This window comes from Terrapene carolina, unplaced genomic scaffold (assembly GCF_002925995.2).
Source record: "Terrapene carolina triunguis isolate 2854851 unplaced genomic scaffold, T_m_triunguis-2.0 Scaffold66, whole genome shotgun sequence".
Lineage (NCBI taxonomy): Eukaryota > Metazoa > Chordata > Testudines > Emydidae > Terrapene > Terrapene triunguis.
The window spans coordinates 43,836,739-43,852,951 of NW_020664417.1; the positions used below are offsets into that span (position 1 = coordinate 43,836,739).

Genomic DNA, 16,213 nt, shown 5'->3' on the forward strand with positions numbered 1-16,213 from the left:
GCTGAAAAATCTTTGTTTTACTTGTCTTCCAAAGTTAGAATTCAGAGTAGTGTGTTTTATCTAAAACCTGGTGATAGCACTGATATCTGTGAGAGGTAGTAATTAAGTTGTCAACTAGTGAACAAGCAACAAAGGTTGAGATTTTTTAAAATGGGTACTAAAGTTAGGTTCTGATCTTACATTTCACTGGAGAAGAGCCCAACAGAAGTCAATAAGGCTATGCATGCATACAGCAGTTCACCCAAGCATAGCCAATTGCAAGACAGGGACCGTAACACTTTATTTAGGCCCTGACTCAGCAACTGGGTGTATGTGGGCAGCCCTTATGCCTATAAGGAAAAAGCCACTGAATCAGGCCATAAAGCTCCTAAATAAATTGCCTGATTTTCAAAAGTGCTGAGCACTTAGCAGCACCCATTGACTTTAGGCACCCATAAAAAAAAAATCTTAGCCTCAGCGGTCTCAGTGTAGGTGTCAGAGTAGCAGCCGTGTTAGTCTGTATCCGCAAGAAGAACAGGAGTACTTGTGGCACCTTAGAGACTAACAAATTTATTAGAGCATAAGCTTTCGTGGGTTACAACCCACTTCTTCGGATGCATATTGAGTGAAACATATCGAGGAGATACATCATTAGAGATCTACAACCTATCCTGAAAGATGATCCTTTACTCTCACAGATCTTGGGAGACAGACCTGTCCTTGCTTACAGACAACCCCCCAACCTAAAGCAAATACTCACCAGCAACCACACATCACTGAACAAAAACACTGACCCAGGAACCTATCCTTGTAACAAAGCCCGATGCCAACTCTGTCCACATATCTATTCAAGTGACACCATCATAGGGCCTAATCACATCAGCCATACCATCAGGGGCTCGTTCACCTGCACATCTACCAATGTGATATATGCCATCATGTGCCAGCAATGCCCCTCTGCCATGTACATTGGCCAAACCGGACAGTCTCTACGCAAAAGAATTAATGGACACAAATCTGACATCAGGAATCATAATACTCAAAAACCAGTGGGAGAACACTTTAACCTGTCTGGCCATTCTATGACAGACCTGCGGGTGGCTATCTTAAAACAGAAAAACTTCAAAAACAGACTCCAACGAGAGACTGCTGAGCTGGAATTGATATGCAAACTAGACACAATCAACTCAGGGCTAAATAGGGATTGGGAATGGCTGAGCCATTACAAACATTGAATCTATCTCCCCTTGTAAGTATTCTCACACTTGCTTCTTATCAAACTGTCTGTACTTGGCTACCTTGATTATCACTTCAAAAGTTTTTTTCTCTTACTTAATTGGCCTCTCAGAGTTGGTAAGACAACTCCCACCTGTTCATGCTCTCTGTATGTGTGTATATATATCTCCTCGATATGTTTCACTCAATATGCATCCGAAGAAGTGGGTTGTAACCCACGAAAGCTTATGCTCTAATAAATTTGTTAGTCTCTAAGGTGCCACAAGTACTCCTGTTTTTCAGTGTAGGTGTGTGCAGGTGAAATGTTTCAGTTCACTTTAAAGAAATGGGAGTTCATTGGTAAAGGAAAATTTACAGCATTGTTTACTTACAGAGCAGGCACGTGGCTTTTACCATGCATCTTCCTTTTCTTATCCATGTCACTTACAGAAGTTTTGTATTCAAATGCCTTTTCTGAAATGACACGTTAGTCTCCATTTAACGTGGGACCTGTCCTTTACGAAAAGAGTACATGGAATGCAATGTGTGCCTATAAAGTTACCTGTACATCAATAACAGCACACTACAGAATCAAGGTAGTGCATAGACCCATGCAGCACAGGGTAGTGCCGGGCCCGGCCCAGGGGAGTGAGGGTGGTGGGAGGAGGGGGAGCTAATCCAAACTGCTGCTGCAGGGGCCAGGATGGGGAGTTCAGGGCGATTTTGCCAAAGGCAGCCAGTGCCTCAGATTTAGCCAGGCAAGAAAACAGAATCAGTTCCCCCACCACCTTCCCCCATCACTCAGCCACCCTTCTCCCAATATGCACTGAGACCAGAATAGATTTGGTCTCTCACATAGTTAGTTGCAATGGGAGATTAGCAGGGTCGTGATGTGAACATATCTGACACACACATACCAGCCCCGCCTCCAACACCCAGTCGCCAACCCCTTCCACCCCCAGATATAATCCTTGACATAAACAGCCCCTTTGAGAGCCTCAGCCAAAGGAAATAGTTTCAATGTGTAAGAATTCTGTGCAGAGAAGGCTCACATCCTATCTGGAATAAAGCAGACACTTGCAAGGGTCAGGAAGGGATTCCCCCCCACCCATATTCTGGGTGTGGGAATTGGGATCTCCTTCCTCTGAAGCATCTCACTTAATCATGTCCCTGCCATTGAGGGGGCCTTGGGTGTTGGTATGCTTCAGTCTGTCCTGTGGGCAGTAATACTTGGGTCTCATTTCGGTTGTTGTGTTTCATGAGGTGGTACTGATGGTCTGTGATATACAGGCAATCAGACTAAATGATCCTGTGGTCCCTTCTGGCTTAAACTTGAATCTTTGACAGGGAAAGACAATACCACTAAACATTCCTGGCATGCACATTGCTGCAAAGGTTGAAAGCAGCCCCTATGGTAGCACAGTACTTGTATGTGACAAAAGGCTGGTAAAAAACACTGTTGTGAAACACCATGATATAACAGAACTTAAGGTTGAATTCGACCAAATAGCAGTAGTTTCTATTTACAAGCCACCAGAAAAAACAAGCCTTGTCACAGGTGAATTCAACAGTCACAACACAATCTGGGGATACTCCAGCAATGATAACAATGTGGAAAAAGTTGAGAAGTGGAAGTCAAACAAACAACCTGACCTTGCTCTATGACTTCAAGGATAAATGTGCCTTCCAAAACAAATGATGGAACAAGGGATTCAATCCCAGCCTACCTTTTGTCACCTCTAAAAAATGCATGCTACTTCAGAAGGGAGGTCATGGCAGCGATCCCATGACCACAGCATAGACTGCATACAACATTTATGCAGGAAAACATAGTACCTGCCGAAATTCATTTTCAGAAAGTCTGACTGGAGAAGCTTTACCTCCAAATTGAATAGATCCATCTGTAATATTACTCCAACACAAAAGCACTACAGAGAATGTCTCTCTCTAATGTGGAAGACTACCCAAAAGCACATCCCCAAGGGATGTCAGACATTACATGTACCTGGGCTTTCAGAACATTCCAACAAGATATTTAGGACTATTTGACTCAGATCCCTTCAGAGAACTACTGGGCTCAGAAAAAAGAGATCAGAAAGAAGTGGTGCAACAGCTGGAGCAAGCTGATTGAAACAACAAACCTGTGCCATATCAGCAAAAAAGCATAGGCCATCATTTGTGAGCTGAACCCTAACAGACAACAATCAAAGTGTATTACTGAAGTCTCTCTCAACCAGCTGGCACAGCAACTCCTCCTAAATGGTAAACCAGCCCACAAAACAAAGCACATAATGAAACAAGACAAGCAGGTACTTCGCTTGCTCCTCAGGATCAGAAAAATCCGCAATGAGCAGCCTACCATCAAGGAGCTGACAACAGTCTCAAAAACTCTGAAATGTTGAAAGGCAGCTAGACATCTCATGTACTATTACTACACTTTTGGACAAGAGTATAGAAGCGGCTACTTGATGTCTTTAATTCTTGCCTGGAGACAATGCAGATACTCAGGCTGTGGAGACAAGCTAAAGTGCATGTGCTACTCAAACCACCTGAAGACCTTAATTGCAAAGAGCTACCGACAACTATCCCTACTCTGCTCAGCCTACAAGCTATATGAGCAGATGATAACGGGGGAATAGCGCCAATAGCAGAAGGGCAGCTGCCTGATGACCAAGCTGGTTTCCACCGAGGACGTCAATACTGTCGTCAAGTTGCAAACTTACCCCAATAAACCCAAGATGGCTTTGAAACCCGCAAAATTACAGAGGCTATCGGTAGCTTATGACACTGAACCATCGTGCACTTCTACTGAAACTGGCAAGAACTTTGAGAAATAGCAAGATGGTCCAGGTCATCTCTTCCCTGCTTGAGAATCAACATTCTTTGTCGAGATGGATAGTCAGAAATGTCAATGGAGTACTCAGCGGAATGGATTACCCCAAGGTTCAGTGCTATCACCCTTGCTTTTTTAATATGCCTTCACAAATGACCAACCAGAATCCCCTGATTTGCAAAGGTTCATTTATGCAGATGATCCTTGCTTTGCTGCTACCCAATCAGAAAGATCTGAGGACACTGAACACATTCTAACTGGCTCCCTGAGTGTACCTGGAGAAGAATGCTAGTAAGACATAAATATGTGCCCTCTGGCTGAAACACCATCGGCCTAAGTAAAAACTCCAGATAATGTAGGATGCTACAATCCTTGAGCATTATAAACATCTGGTGTACCTGGGGGTCATTAGACCAAATGCTGACATTCAAAGAGCACATAAGGAAGCTGAAAAACAAAAGTGAATTCCAGGAATTATGTACTCCAGAAACTGGCCACCATAACATGGGAAACTAACCCCAAAGACTCCAAGCAACCAATCTCACCCTGTTTCTCTCAACTGCAGAGTACTGTGCCCCACTATGCTCACACTTGAGCCACGCAAACAAAATAGCAAACTTAATCAGTAGGATCATCACAGGTTCCTTGAAACTGACTTCCCACCTGTCACTATACCACTTCACAGGGACTGCACTACCATTAGGCAGGATTCCCTCAGTAGAAAGAAACAAAAAACAGGTGCATGATCCAAGACACCCACTGCATGGACACAGTTCACCATCCAATACTTGGAAGTCCAAAAAGAGCTTTGCCTCTAAAAGTCACTTTCCCTGAAAAACCACTTTGGAAGGCTACAGACTAACAACAGCAGGAAAGCTGATGATCTGGAGAACCTGGGTTCCTGTGGAACAACTGCCCCAGGCACTGACCTCGAACACAAACACTCAGCCTCAAGTGAGAGCTGGGGTGGCAAAGACCGGCTGCAACATGGAAGTGGAAGCTGAGGGTGGACCCCAAATGCTAATGGGAAGAGCCTGGGCAAACACTTGTATCCACTTGATGTAGCCAAATATGTGACATGGCCAGGGCCTGACTGGGGTTTTGGAACGATACTGGGATAACGACCCAGACACAGCCTCCTCTGCCCCGCCCCCCAGCACCCAACCCCCGGCCCCCTCAACCACTGCCACTGCCCTGCCCCCCCCAAAGGATCCAGCCCCGCCCCATCATTCCTACTGCCCCAGCCCCCAGCCCCACCCCGACACCCCCACTACCCTCCCAGCCCCGCTCGTGATCAGGCGGTTGGGGGGGGGGGGACACGCACCAACCGAGGAGTAGAACGGGCTCCGGCAGCCCCCTGTCCGCGCTATGTAGGTGGGCAGCTTGGGGCATTGGAGCGGCGGTACCCGCGGTCGGCTCAGTAGTCGCGCCGGGGGCTGGGATGCGCGCGCTCAGTAACTGACCCCGCGGCGCGCGCTCCCGACTCAGACAGCATCTTCCCGCGACAATTCTAACCGCCCCGGCCGGGGTGACTCACTCCCGGCCCTGGCGCTGCTCGCAGCCCCGCCCCACAGAGGGGGACCCGTTAACCCCTATAGAGCCGCCGCTGGCTAGAGCTTCCGCTGGTAGCTGTGCGAGTGAAATGCCCCCCTCCCTCCGCAGCGTAAATGGTCTGATCCGCACGGGGGCGCGCCGGGGACTAGTGCCCTCCTGCGACAGGAAGGGGAAGCGCCCCTGCAGGCGCCTAGGCCAGAGGCGCGGGCACGCGGGTGAGAACCGGTCCCGTCCTGCGGTGGTTGGCCCTAGGCACCCGTTGGAGGGACGAGCCCGGAGCCGTCGGCGTTTCCCAAATAGTCTAACGTAAATACCCTTGCCCGGCCCGGGTCCGAGGCTCCGCCTTGCTCCCTCCACCCTCATTCACTTTCCCTGGGCTGCGGTGCAAGTAGGGTGGTACCCACCAGTGCGCAGTACTGCCGAGAGATTTGTAGTGGGTATGGGGTACCGGAAAGACTTGGGGCCAAGCCCCCCTCCTCCGGAGCTGGGGGGCTGTACTTGGCGAGGGAGGACAGCCCTTATGCCTATAAGGAAAAAGCCACCGGCTCAGGCCATAAAGCTCTCATCCCTTGGAAAAAAAGCTAACGGGAGTTAGATGTCTAACTCTGTAAGTCATCCCACTGGCACAAGCTATGAACTCAACTATTCTCCCAAAAGTAATCCAGGCGGCTACTAGCAAAAGGATAAATGTGTATTTCAGCTTGTAGGCCTATTTCTGAGTTTTAGAATGTAATGGAGAGATTAATTTTCAAAATTAATAGCAGCTGTTCACTGTCTTAAGTATCAGAGGGGTAGCTGTGCTAATCTGGATCTGTAAAAGCAGTAAAGAGTCCAATGGCACCTTATAGACTAACTTCGTTGGATGCTGCATAAGTCTATAAGGTGCCACAGGACTCTGCTGTTTCAAGTATGTCACTTGTGAATTATTTAAACAGGCAATAGTTTTGAAATATTAGTTTCTATAAGCAGATTTTACTTAAACATCTCCCTCTGGTGGTAAGTCACAACAGTTTTTGAATGCTTCCCACTGTAATTAAGACTTCCCAGTCAATTCAAACAATACTAGACTACTGACTATGCCTAATGTAGCAAACGACAACTGGCTGCCTTTTTCAAAAGGACAAGGAGTAAACAAACAAAATGTAGGAAGCAACTTCATCTCCATTCTGCCATAATTCAAGTTTAGTTTTAAATAAGTAAATGAAGATCTATACAAATCTTGCAGCCATGTTCAGCTGTGATGTAAAATGTGAAGTAATTTATCCTTCAGCCCCCAGCCCCATCTTGAGCTGCAAGGCTGCCACTCACCCCCATCTCGGGATTTGCTTTGTTTCCAAATAAAATCTTGACGTCAGCGATAGACAAAGAGTGCCGTGCTTCCATTCTGACAGATTTTTCAGAATCTGTGCTTCAACTAGTAAAAATACTTACATATAATAATTAGATTATACTAATTCTCCTGCTCTAGTGTCATTGCAAATAAACTAAATGCCATGATACCTTAAAGATCTTAGAATACAGCTCTTGTATCCACTTACTGACTGCTCGATCAGTGTAGGTAGGGATAATACATCACTGCTAGGTGAATGGGGGTGCAATAGCCTGTCTACACCACCCTATTACTTTTTCCTGAGATGAACATTCTGAGGTTAAGAAATGTCGGACAGCTAGTTATGAAGTGGCTATAGCAGACCTTTACTTAATGATGGATGGGTTTCTCTTACTTGGGGAAGGCAGAATATATTTACTCTAACATTGGGGAAAGCCTACTACTTTTAGTCACATCTCTGCCTGTCCTTTATCTCTCCATAAGATAACAGGTGTAAAGGAAGGCAAAATTTGGTCTAATTCAAACTTGGTTAATAAATGTTAGTGATGCACAAAGGGAGATGTAGGGAAGAAAGTGACTAAACAGTTGAATGCAGTTTTAGGCACACGATTCCAAAAAACTGGTGTCATGTAATTCATTGCACTGTTAAATAGTAGTAGCTGTTTATTTAAAATACCATCTACTTAAATTTCTGGATGTTTTCTACATTTTCAAATGTCAATTTCAATTATAACAATACAATATGTATATTTTTATTACAAATATTTGCACTGTAAAAAATAGTATTTTTCAATTCACCTAAGTACTGTAGTGCAATCTCTATTATGAAAGTTAATTCTACATTTGTAAGTTAATTATAAAAAATAACTGCATTTAAAAATAAAACGCTTAGAATCTACAAGTCTACTTAGTCCCGATTTCTTGTTCAGTCACTCAGCCAAACAAGTTGGTTTACATTTGAAGGAGATCATGCTGCCCACTTCTTGTTCACAAGGTCACCTGAAAGTGAGAACTGGTGTTCTGATGGCACTGTTGTAGCTAGCGTCACAAGATATTTACATGCCAGATGTGCTAAAGATTCATATGTCCCTTCATGCTTCAGCCACTATTCCAGAGGACATGTGTCCATGCTGATAAAGGGTTCTGCTCGATAACAATCCAAAGCAGTGCTGAGCGACATGTTCATTTTCATCATCTGAGTCAGATGCCACTAGCAGAAAGTTGATTTTCTTTTTGGGTGGTTTGGGTTCTGTAGTTTCCACATCTGTGTATTGCTCTTTTAAGACTTCTGAAAGCATGCTCTACACCTCATCCCTCTCAGATTTTGAAAGGCACTTCAGATTCTTAAACCTTGAGTCAAGTGCCATAGCTATCTTTAGAAATTTCACATTGGTACCTTTGAGTTTAGTCAAATCTGCAGCAAAAGTGTTCTTAAAATGAAGATGTGCTGAGTAATCATCTGAGATTACTATAACATGAAATATATGGCAGAATGTGGGTAAAATAGAGATGGAGACAATTCTCCCTCAAGGAGCTCAGTCAGTTTATTTAAATGCATAATTTTTTTTAAATGAGCATCATCAGCATGGAAGCATGTCCTGTGGAACAGAGGCCAAAGCATGAAGGGGCATATGAATGTTTATCATATCTGGCACGTAAATACCTTGCAATGCTGGATACAAAAGTCCCATGCAAATGCCTGTTCTCAGTTTCTGGTGACATTGTAAATAAGTAGGCAGCATTATCTTCTAAATGTAAACAAACTTGTTTGTCTTAGCTAGTGGCTGAACAAGAATTAGGACTGAGTCGACTTGTAGGCTCTAAAGTTTTGCATTGTTTTATTTTGAGTGCAGTTATGTAACAAAAAAAAAAATCTAGATTTTTAAGTTGCACTTTCATGATAAAGAGATTGCACTACAGTACTTGTATGAGGTGAATTGAAAAACCTTCCAAAAATATTTAATGTCAATTGGTATTCTCTTGTTTAACAGTGCGATTAGAATTGAGATTAGTCGCAATTAATTTGAGTTAATCATGTGAGTTAACAGCGATTAAATAGACAGCCGTAAAATAAACAAAGTGAATGTAGAATACACTTGAAACATTTGTCCCTGTGGCTAAGCAGGACTCCCCACCTCTCAAAGGCACTTAGTTATTAGGCTGTTTCTATTACAGAAGTGCAGTATGACACTACCACAACAGGACTGAGATTTAGGATGTAACTGCACACACACGAAGTGTTAACTCAAGTTGCTAACATGAATTAAGATAACAGTGCTTTCAGTTCATCTTCAACCCCACACTTCCTGATAGCAGCTCAAATTCAAACTTAAATTCAATCCTAGGATGCCTGTTGAGTCAGTAGCTGGTACAGTGGCCATGTTTCCACTGCTGTTTTAACCCAACACTTAGTTTGCACTGTTCTGCAGTGCAGACAGAAGATGAGTATCATTAGTTACGCAACTCAGGCCTGGTCTACACTAACACCCCAATTCGATCTAAGGTACGCAACTTCAGCTACGTGAATAACGTAGCTGAAGTCGACATACCTTAGTTCGAATTTACCGCGGTTCAGACGCGGTCCACACACGGCAGGCAGGCTCCCCCGTCGACTCCGCGGTACTCCTCTCGCTGACGTGGAGTACCGCAGTCGACGGCGAGCACTTCCTGGTTCGAATTATCGCGTCCACACCAGACGCGATAAATCGAACCCGGAAGTTCGATTGCCAGCCGTCGAACTACCGCGGTAGTGTAGACAAGCCCTCAGTAAATCCATCCAGGAACCAAAGTGAGAGGTGATCTAGGGTATATCTACCCTAGAATTACAAAACCGGCAGCTGATTCTGGCTTTGGCTAAAGTACTGTTTGATTGCAATGTAAATGTTTGGGATCAGGCTGGAGCCCAGGCTCCCGGGTGAAGGGAGGATCCTAGAGCTTAGGCTCCAGCTGAAGCCTGAACCTCTACACCACAGTTGAACAGTCCCTGATTTTAAGCCTGAATCAGCTGGCATGGGTCAGCTGTGGTTGCCTAATTACACTATAGGCCATACCCTTAAAAACCAGTCTTGAGGACTACCATTGTTAGGCAAAGTGATGACTGATTTAACTTGATACAAAGGAGTCCTCACATGGTTTAAATCAGTGTCCAGAACCAAGAAGTATGGTTGAACATTTTAATATTTATCACATAAGTGCCAAGAAGGGTACATATCCATATGCTCTCTGCACTCTTGATAATGATCAATAATATCCCAGCATAAATAAAATGAATATAATCTCACCAGCAAGACAGTATAAGGACTTAAAAAGCAACAGACCAGCAGCACCTTCCTCCAACAATTCCCCAACCTTCTTCCAGTTTTCAAATCTGATGAGCTTTCCACTGTGGAAGATTTTAGACCAGGAAAGGAACTCCCATTCCAAGGCTGTGACTGCCCCATAAAATGCTCTGCCACCAGCCCATTCTTTATGCCAGTGAAGCCAAGGCACTCAAGATGGCATGCCACTAGAGTGGAGAATGCCATGTGGCTAGAGATGGTCTTGGGCAGGTAGATCCTCTTAATAGGGTTTTATAGATCAAAAGAAGTCCCTGTGCACCTTGAACTCCACCCATCAACTCTGACAGCCAGGGTGGGTCCTGGAGCACAGAGATCTTATTGTTCACGGCATGACACTTCACTTACCCTGCTGACCACTGCATTCTGTGCCAACTTCAGTTTCTACATTGTCAAGTTATAGCTCCTTCAGAGTTCATGTCAGTCTAGCCTGAATGTTAGAAGGTGACCATTGCAAAGGTTTGCCTTTAAGATGAATAGTTGCAGCCTCCTAGACACATTTAAGTGAGGCAGTTGTCCTATTACGGCTACCTGATATTTAGTAGTACTTGAGTTGCAAACAGATCTATAGTTTGCAAACCCAAACAAGTGAAAGACACCTAGTAGAAAGGCTGATATTCTTGCTATTTGCATCCCAATTTCTCTTCTGGACTGGAGGTTCAGGTTGTCATTCAGGCCCTGATGTCACCCAGGCATCAAGTGTCACAACCATTTGGACCAGACTGGAGAAAGGTGCAGGGACACAACAGTTAAGCCCCTCACTATCCTCCCAATTATCATGTACATACTGCACCAGAGTGACAGGAGCTCTGCAGGAGTTCCCCAAGACACTCCCAGGTGGGAGCAGTTTTACCATCTGGTTAACAGAACACTGCAAGGGAAGTACAAAGCCACTTTACAGTAGCCCCATCAACCCCCATCCCCCAACTTATCTGCTGATAAGCGGACACCACTCTGATAAGATACCAAGGACAGCTATAGCTGTAATTAAAGCACTGACACCTGATCTCCCATCCTTAGATCACCAACCAGAGCAACTAGTGTGGTCTCCAGTCCACACCTAGGTAAGAAACCAGACTGAAAATGGTCAAGGAGATGAGTCAACTAGATACCAAGAAAGTTGTAAGCCCACCACTCCTCTAAAAAGGTTCTAGAGGCTGAATTTAAGGTGTTATGAAGTATGTCACAAGAGAACAGATTTACCTTAGCAATGACAACTTGTATATCAAGCTTCAGTCCCATGTGGTTTTGACAATCACAATTGCCAAAGGTTTATATTTAAGAATGTAACCTTTATTCATGCATCCACATACTGATTACAACAGCCAGCTATTTGCAAGGAAGTTCAGACCTGAGAAGGTATTTGCAGATATTTTGTGCTTCCTCTGAGAATGGAATCAATTTATTTATTTATGCTGATGAAGTATGTTTAAGTTACAAGGTATGCTTTGTCTTAATGTTATAGGCATATTAACCAAGAGTCTGTAGGTAGGTAGCAGTAGGCCAAGATGAGAAGTTATCCTTGGGTGTCTTAGTTTTGTAGAGACAAGTTTAAACAACCAGAACTACCACTTCTCCTGTATGACAAATACTGTAAGTAGGAAGATTAATTGCTTACTAAGATAACAGCTGTAACTAAAAATTTGGGTGTCTGATGTATAGTTTTATTTCATGTTCTGTCAGCACATTAGCCATTATCTTCTTACCTTGAAAGATAAGTGCTCCACTCACATGAAATGCAGAAATATTTATTTTGGTTTCCTTCATTGGTTTTGGAAATTGTTTTGGTTTATAAAACATAGAAATAGCCAACACTAAGCAAACATTTGAACTCCCATCTAACAAGTTACTTGAGATTCTAAGAGCATTGATTTGGATGTGTGCAATTAGGGTACACATGTATGAAGTTATACTAAATAATGCATTACAATCACACAAATCTTAGTGCAAACTTTGTGCTTGTATTTTACATATATCCATGTTTCCAAAAAACAGTAATGAATGCTAGTGGTCAATATTTATCTGTAACAGGGCTTAATTCTGCCAATTTCCCAAATGAACGGTGGACTAAGATTTTATTTATGTATTTTTATACTATATGTGGGAATTTGTTCAGGGGAAGTCTCTCTCTCTCTCTCTCTCTCTCCTCTGCTGACTTGTCTGAATACTTCCAATTGCTTCAAAGTGTCGGACAGAAAAAAAAATCCTGCTTTCTGCTCCCACCCCTTTCAATCAAGGTACTCAATTGCTCATACATTAAATCAGACAGCTGAGGGAGTGACAGAAGATATTCTGTGTTTAGAGCACCTGGCATGTTAATGGAACAAAGCAGATTAAGTACAGTAGGGGCCCATTGCAGGAGTCACATGGCTAGTGCAAGGTGTAAGTTTACCTGGCCATTAGCACAGTCAACCTCTTGAATGGTTTCCTTCTTTAAAATCCAGTCTTGTTCCAGAGTTTGGATCCATTTACACAACTATGTCTGAAGCTCGTGTTAAATAGTTTTTGCTACATTGATGAAATAGTTGCATCCACCTTCCTAATGCAGAAGAATTAAACAGACTAATTTAGAGAGCCAATATTGCAACATTCACCTCCTGCACAGGGGTATATTCCTTTGATTGGTATTCAACTTCTAGCTTACACAAGAGTAAGCTTCTGAGTTGTCTGCAATGGGGCATGCTGAAAGTTCTCTTCAATGGGGCACGGTCTTACCTGATTTTAGGGCTAATGCAAGAAGCAGTGTTACCAACTATAGCTTTTTATTTGATGATTAACTGTTTCCCCTGCAGTACAATACGGAGACCTCTCCAATATGCTAAATTCTTTGGAGTGGACAGTTGCAAAGTATCCTGCAGACAGGAACATGCTGGGAACATGTTAACTCCTTGGTTAACAAAAAAGGTCACATTTTTGGCTGAGGAAGTTTAAATAACTTAATCACATAGTTACATTTACAGTTTAAGGCTAATTTTGGAAATTGTAGGTCACCATAAAAATGGTCTGCAACATAACTGGACAGTAAGGCAATGTTCCATTTTCTTCAATATTCCTATGGCAGGTACCCATTTTTGTACAAGTTAATGATTGCACAGTTTCCTTCCCTATGTTTGCTGTAGTCAATACAAATATGAAGGCCAACAGTAGACTGGATGTTTGCCATTCTCTTCAACCCATTTTTCCCTCAGTTACATCCTGGTGTTAGTATAGAGTTCATCTATCTGGGACTTGAAGAATTTTTGTAGTTCTCGTCTCTTTGCCTTCAGTGTTGGTGTCAACAAGCCATTTTCAATAGAAAACATCTCCATGCTCAGGGCAATGCCTTTGACCTGGAAAATGAACAACTATTAACCTAGATTCACTTTTACTTTGAGTGCATCCCACAGTAAAAAGGGCTTACAAAATGTGGTAGTATACAGGTATTGTATATTTAGCAGATCACTTAGAGGGATGAAGAATGTAGTTCAAAGCAGTTTCTGCATAGTCAGATTATGCAGGTATTGATACATTTAGAGAGCCAGGTAATGAGTGAAAGTTGAGTTCAATTCCAATTGCACAAATGCTACAATGAGAGTTTCTCACCTGCTCAAATGACTTCAAGCCAGAGTCTTTCCCAACCTTCAACATATCTTCCAGAATATATTTTTTGAGGTCCTACCAAGATTTAATAAAATAAATAAAGTTATACCATATATTGCATTCTACATGTTAAAGAATTGAAAAGACCAATGATTGGACTCTACATTTTAGAGCACCTACCTTGTTTTTGCATAGTTCTTCATATGAACCTTCAAATCCCTTTTTCTTGGCCCAGCTAGACAAAGTCTCTGCATCTGGTACGACAATAGCTATTAAGAAGGCCTAAAAATAAAAAATAAAAAAAAGGCACATTTGCTGAATAAACATTTAACTGAATTTCCTGGAAGCTCCCAGTTTTCCACTGATTGTTAGTCTACATGCAGATCAACACTTTCATAATTAGTTACAATAACTTTTGCTTCCCAGAGTTTTTGCAACATATAACCAACATAAAATGTTGACTACAACTTTCATATCCAACTTTCTACATTTAGAAGCTGGAAGCAGTTACCCTGCATGTTTAAAGGATACTTTTTAAAGACCACATTTTAGGTTGAAAGATTGACAAAAAATACTTGAATCTCAGTTTAAAAAAAAAAAAAAAAAAAAGTCCATTTCCCCTTCAGAAGGGTTTGCAACCTAAGCAGCATTTCATTAGTACCCAAAACCAGAAACTTCGGTTCCCCTGTCTAGCCTGGCTTGGATCCCAAATATCCCAAGAGAACCTGCTTCAATAAAGAAATTAAACTCCATCCAGCAGCACAGCCCTAGTTGTCCCCTACTACTCCACACTGGAACCCATACAAAAAGGTATTAAACAACTACAACCCATACTTGTGGGACCATATCCTGACAAATCCTTCCTGAACCTCTTTCTTTTGGATTTCAGACTAACCCCAACCCCTCCAAGCTCATTAGAAGCAAGTTCCCCACAGACCAGGAACAACTCACTCAAAGCAGCACCGGACCCTGCCAGAACAGATGCAAAACCTGTAGGCATATCTCCACTGCTTCAATGATCAAAACCTCTGCTCACCCCCTCCAAAACACTTTCCAGGTCCCTGGATCCTACATGAAATGCCCCAACAATATGTGGATAAAGCTAGACAATCACTAAGCTCCCAAATGAGCTCTCAGAAATATTACGGAAGACAAATAAGCTGAAGGTGAACGTTTTCCACAAAATGATCACTATCGGACCTCTCAGTTCTCATCCTCAAAGGAAATCTGCACAACACCTTCACCAAAAAAAAAAAAAAAAAAAAAAAAAGCCTGAGAGCTAAAATTCATAAATTGGCTAGACACTAAAAATCATGGACTGAATAAAAGCACTATTTATGGCTTATTACAACGCTGTATAACCCACCCACTCACCCCAATCCCCCAGCCCATGACAGGAGGGCTAACTGGCCACTTCACTTCAAAATGGTCCCTGGAAATGTTAGCTACTTATGCTAAACAATCTGTGCCACCTTGTATTTAGTTGTGCCACTGAATACATTTCCCAGACCTGAAGAGCTCTGTGTAAGCTTGAAAGTGTCTCTCACCAACAGAAGCTGTTCTAATAAAAAGATATTGCCTCACCCACCTTGTCTCTTAGATCTGGAGTAAGTTATGCAAGTGATGCAATTAGGGCATTAAATCTGAATTTACAGTCAATGTAGCAACAAGGAGAAATAGTTATACAATTTAATCCAGTGTCAGTTTTTAAAAAGGGAGATTGCATTAATAGCCATACCTATCATTTGCATCTTGTTGAAGGATACGTACCTGCAAGCTTTCTCCATAGACAAACACCTGAGCAACAGGTTCACTTCTCATATACACATTTTCTATTTTCTCTGGTGCTATGTATTCTCCCTGCGCGAGTTTGAATATATGCTTTTTCCGATCAATGATCTTTAAAGTACCATTCTGTGGGTTAAGAGAATTTAATTTATTTCTCTTTAGAGAAGGCAGGCATTGTAGAGCCATGTTACAAAGCTTTACAAACACTATGGCAGATTAAATACCAATAAGATAAATACTTAGAGTAGCCCAAGAACCAACCAGTAATCCTATCATTAGTTTACTCCAAGCCTGTAACTGGAATAATTTTTGATGAATGTACTCTTGATTTAGAGAGACTGTTCTGATTTTTGCTGTCTATTTAACAGAGGTCCCAAGGTATGCACTGTTTAAATACCACTAAGGAAAAACTGAAAGCAAGAGGGAAAGGAAGGCAGACAAGCCATTCAAATTATTAGGCTAGATAATGGATCTAGAGTCTTTTGCTCACTGAAGCCTTATTTGAGGCTAGAGGGAGGAGGAAAAAAGGAGTGGAAAGTGTCATTTGTCCCTTCACATTTAGAACCCAATAGAATAACTCCAATAATTGAAAGTACCCGT

General features: G+C 42.6%; 2 protein-coding genes across 6 annotated transcripts in view; both read right to left on the reverse strand.

Moving 5' to 3' along the window:
- The window catches only part of CENPU (centromere protein U), a 25,255-nt gene extending 19,242 nt beyond the window's left edge, over positions 1–6,013 (reverse strand). For 2 of the 4 annotated variants that reach the window (XM_024194318.3, XM_024194294.3), the window contains exons 1-2: positions 5,352–5,621; positions 1,587–1,668 (exon numbers count right to left, since the gene is read on the reverse strand). In XM_024194318.3, the coding sequence (XP_024050086.1) occupies positions 1,587–1,633 (47 nt within the window). In that variant the 5' untranslated portion in view covers positions 1,634–1,668; positions 5,352–5,621. Of the gene's footprint in view, positions 1–1,586; positions 1,669–5,351; positions 5,622–5,985 lie in introns of those variants that run through there. The other 2 variants (XM_024194309.2, XM_024194303.3) reach the window with 2 other exon arrangements.
- Positions 6,014–12,950: 6,937 nt separating this feature from the next.
- ACSL1 (acyl-CoA synthetase long chain family member 1) overlaps positions 12,951–16,213 on the reverse strand; it is a 61,427-nt gene continuing 58,164 nt past the window's right edge. For both annotated transcript variants that reach the window (XM_024194282.2, XM_024194276.2), the window contains exons 18-21: positions 15,596–15,739; positions 14,006–14,107; positions 13,829–13,900; positions 12,951–13,575 (exon numbers count right to left, since the gene is read on the reverse strand). In XM_024194282.2, the coding sequence (XP_024050050.1) occupies positions 13,435–13,575; positions 13,829–13,900; positions 14,006–14,107; positions 15,596–15,739 (459 nt within the window). In that variant the 3' untranslated portion in view covers positions 12,951–13,434. The remainder of the gene's footprint in view (positions 13,576–13,828; positions 13,901–14,005; positions 14,108–15,595; positions 15,740–16,213) is intronic.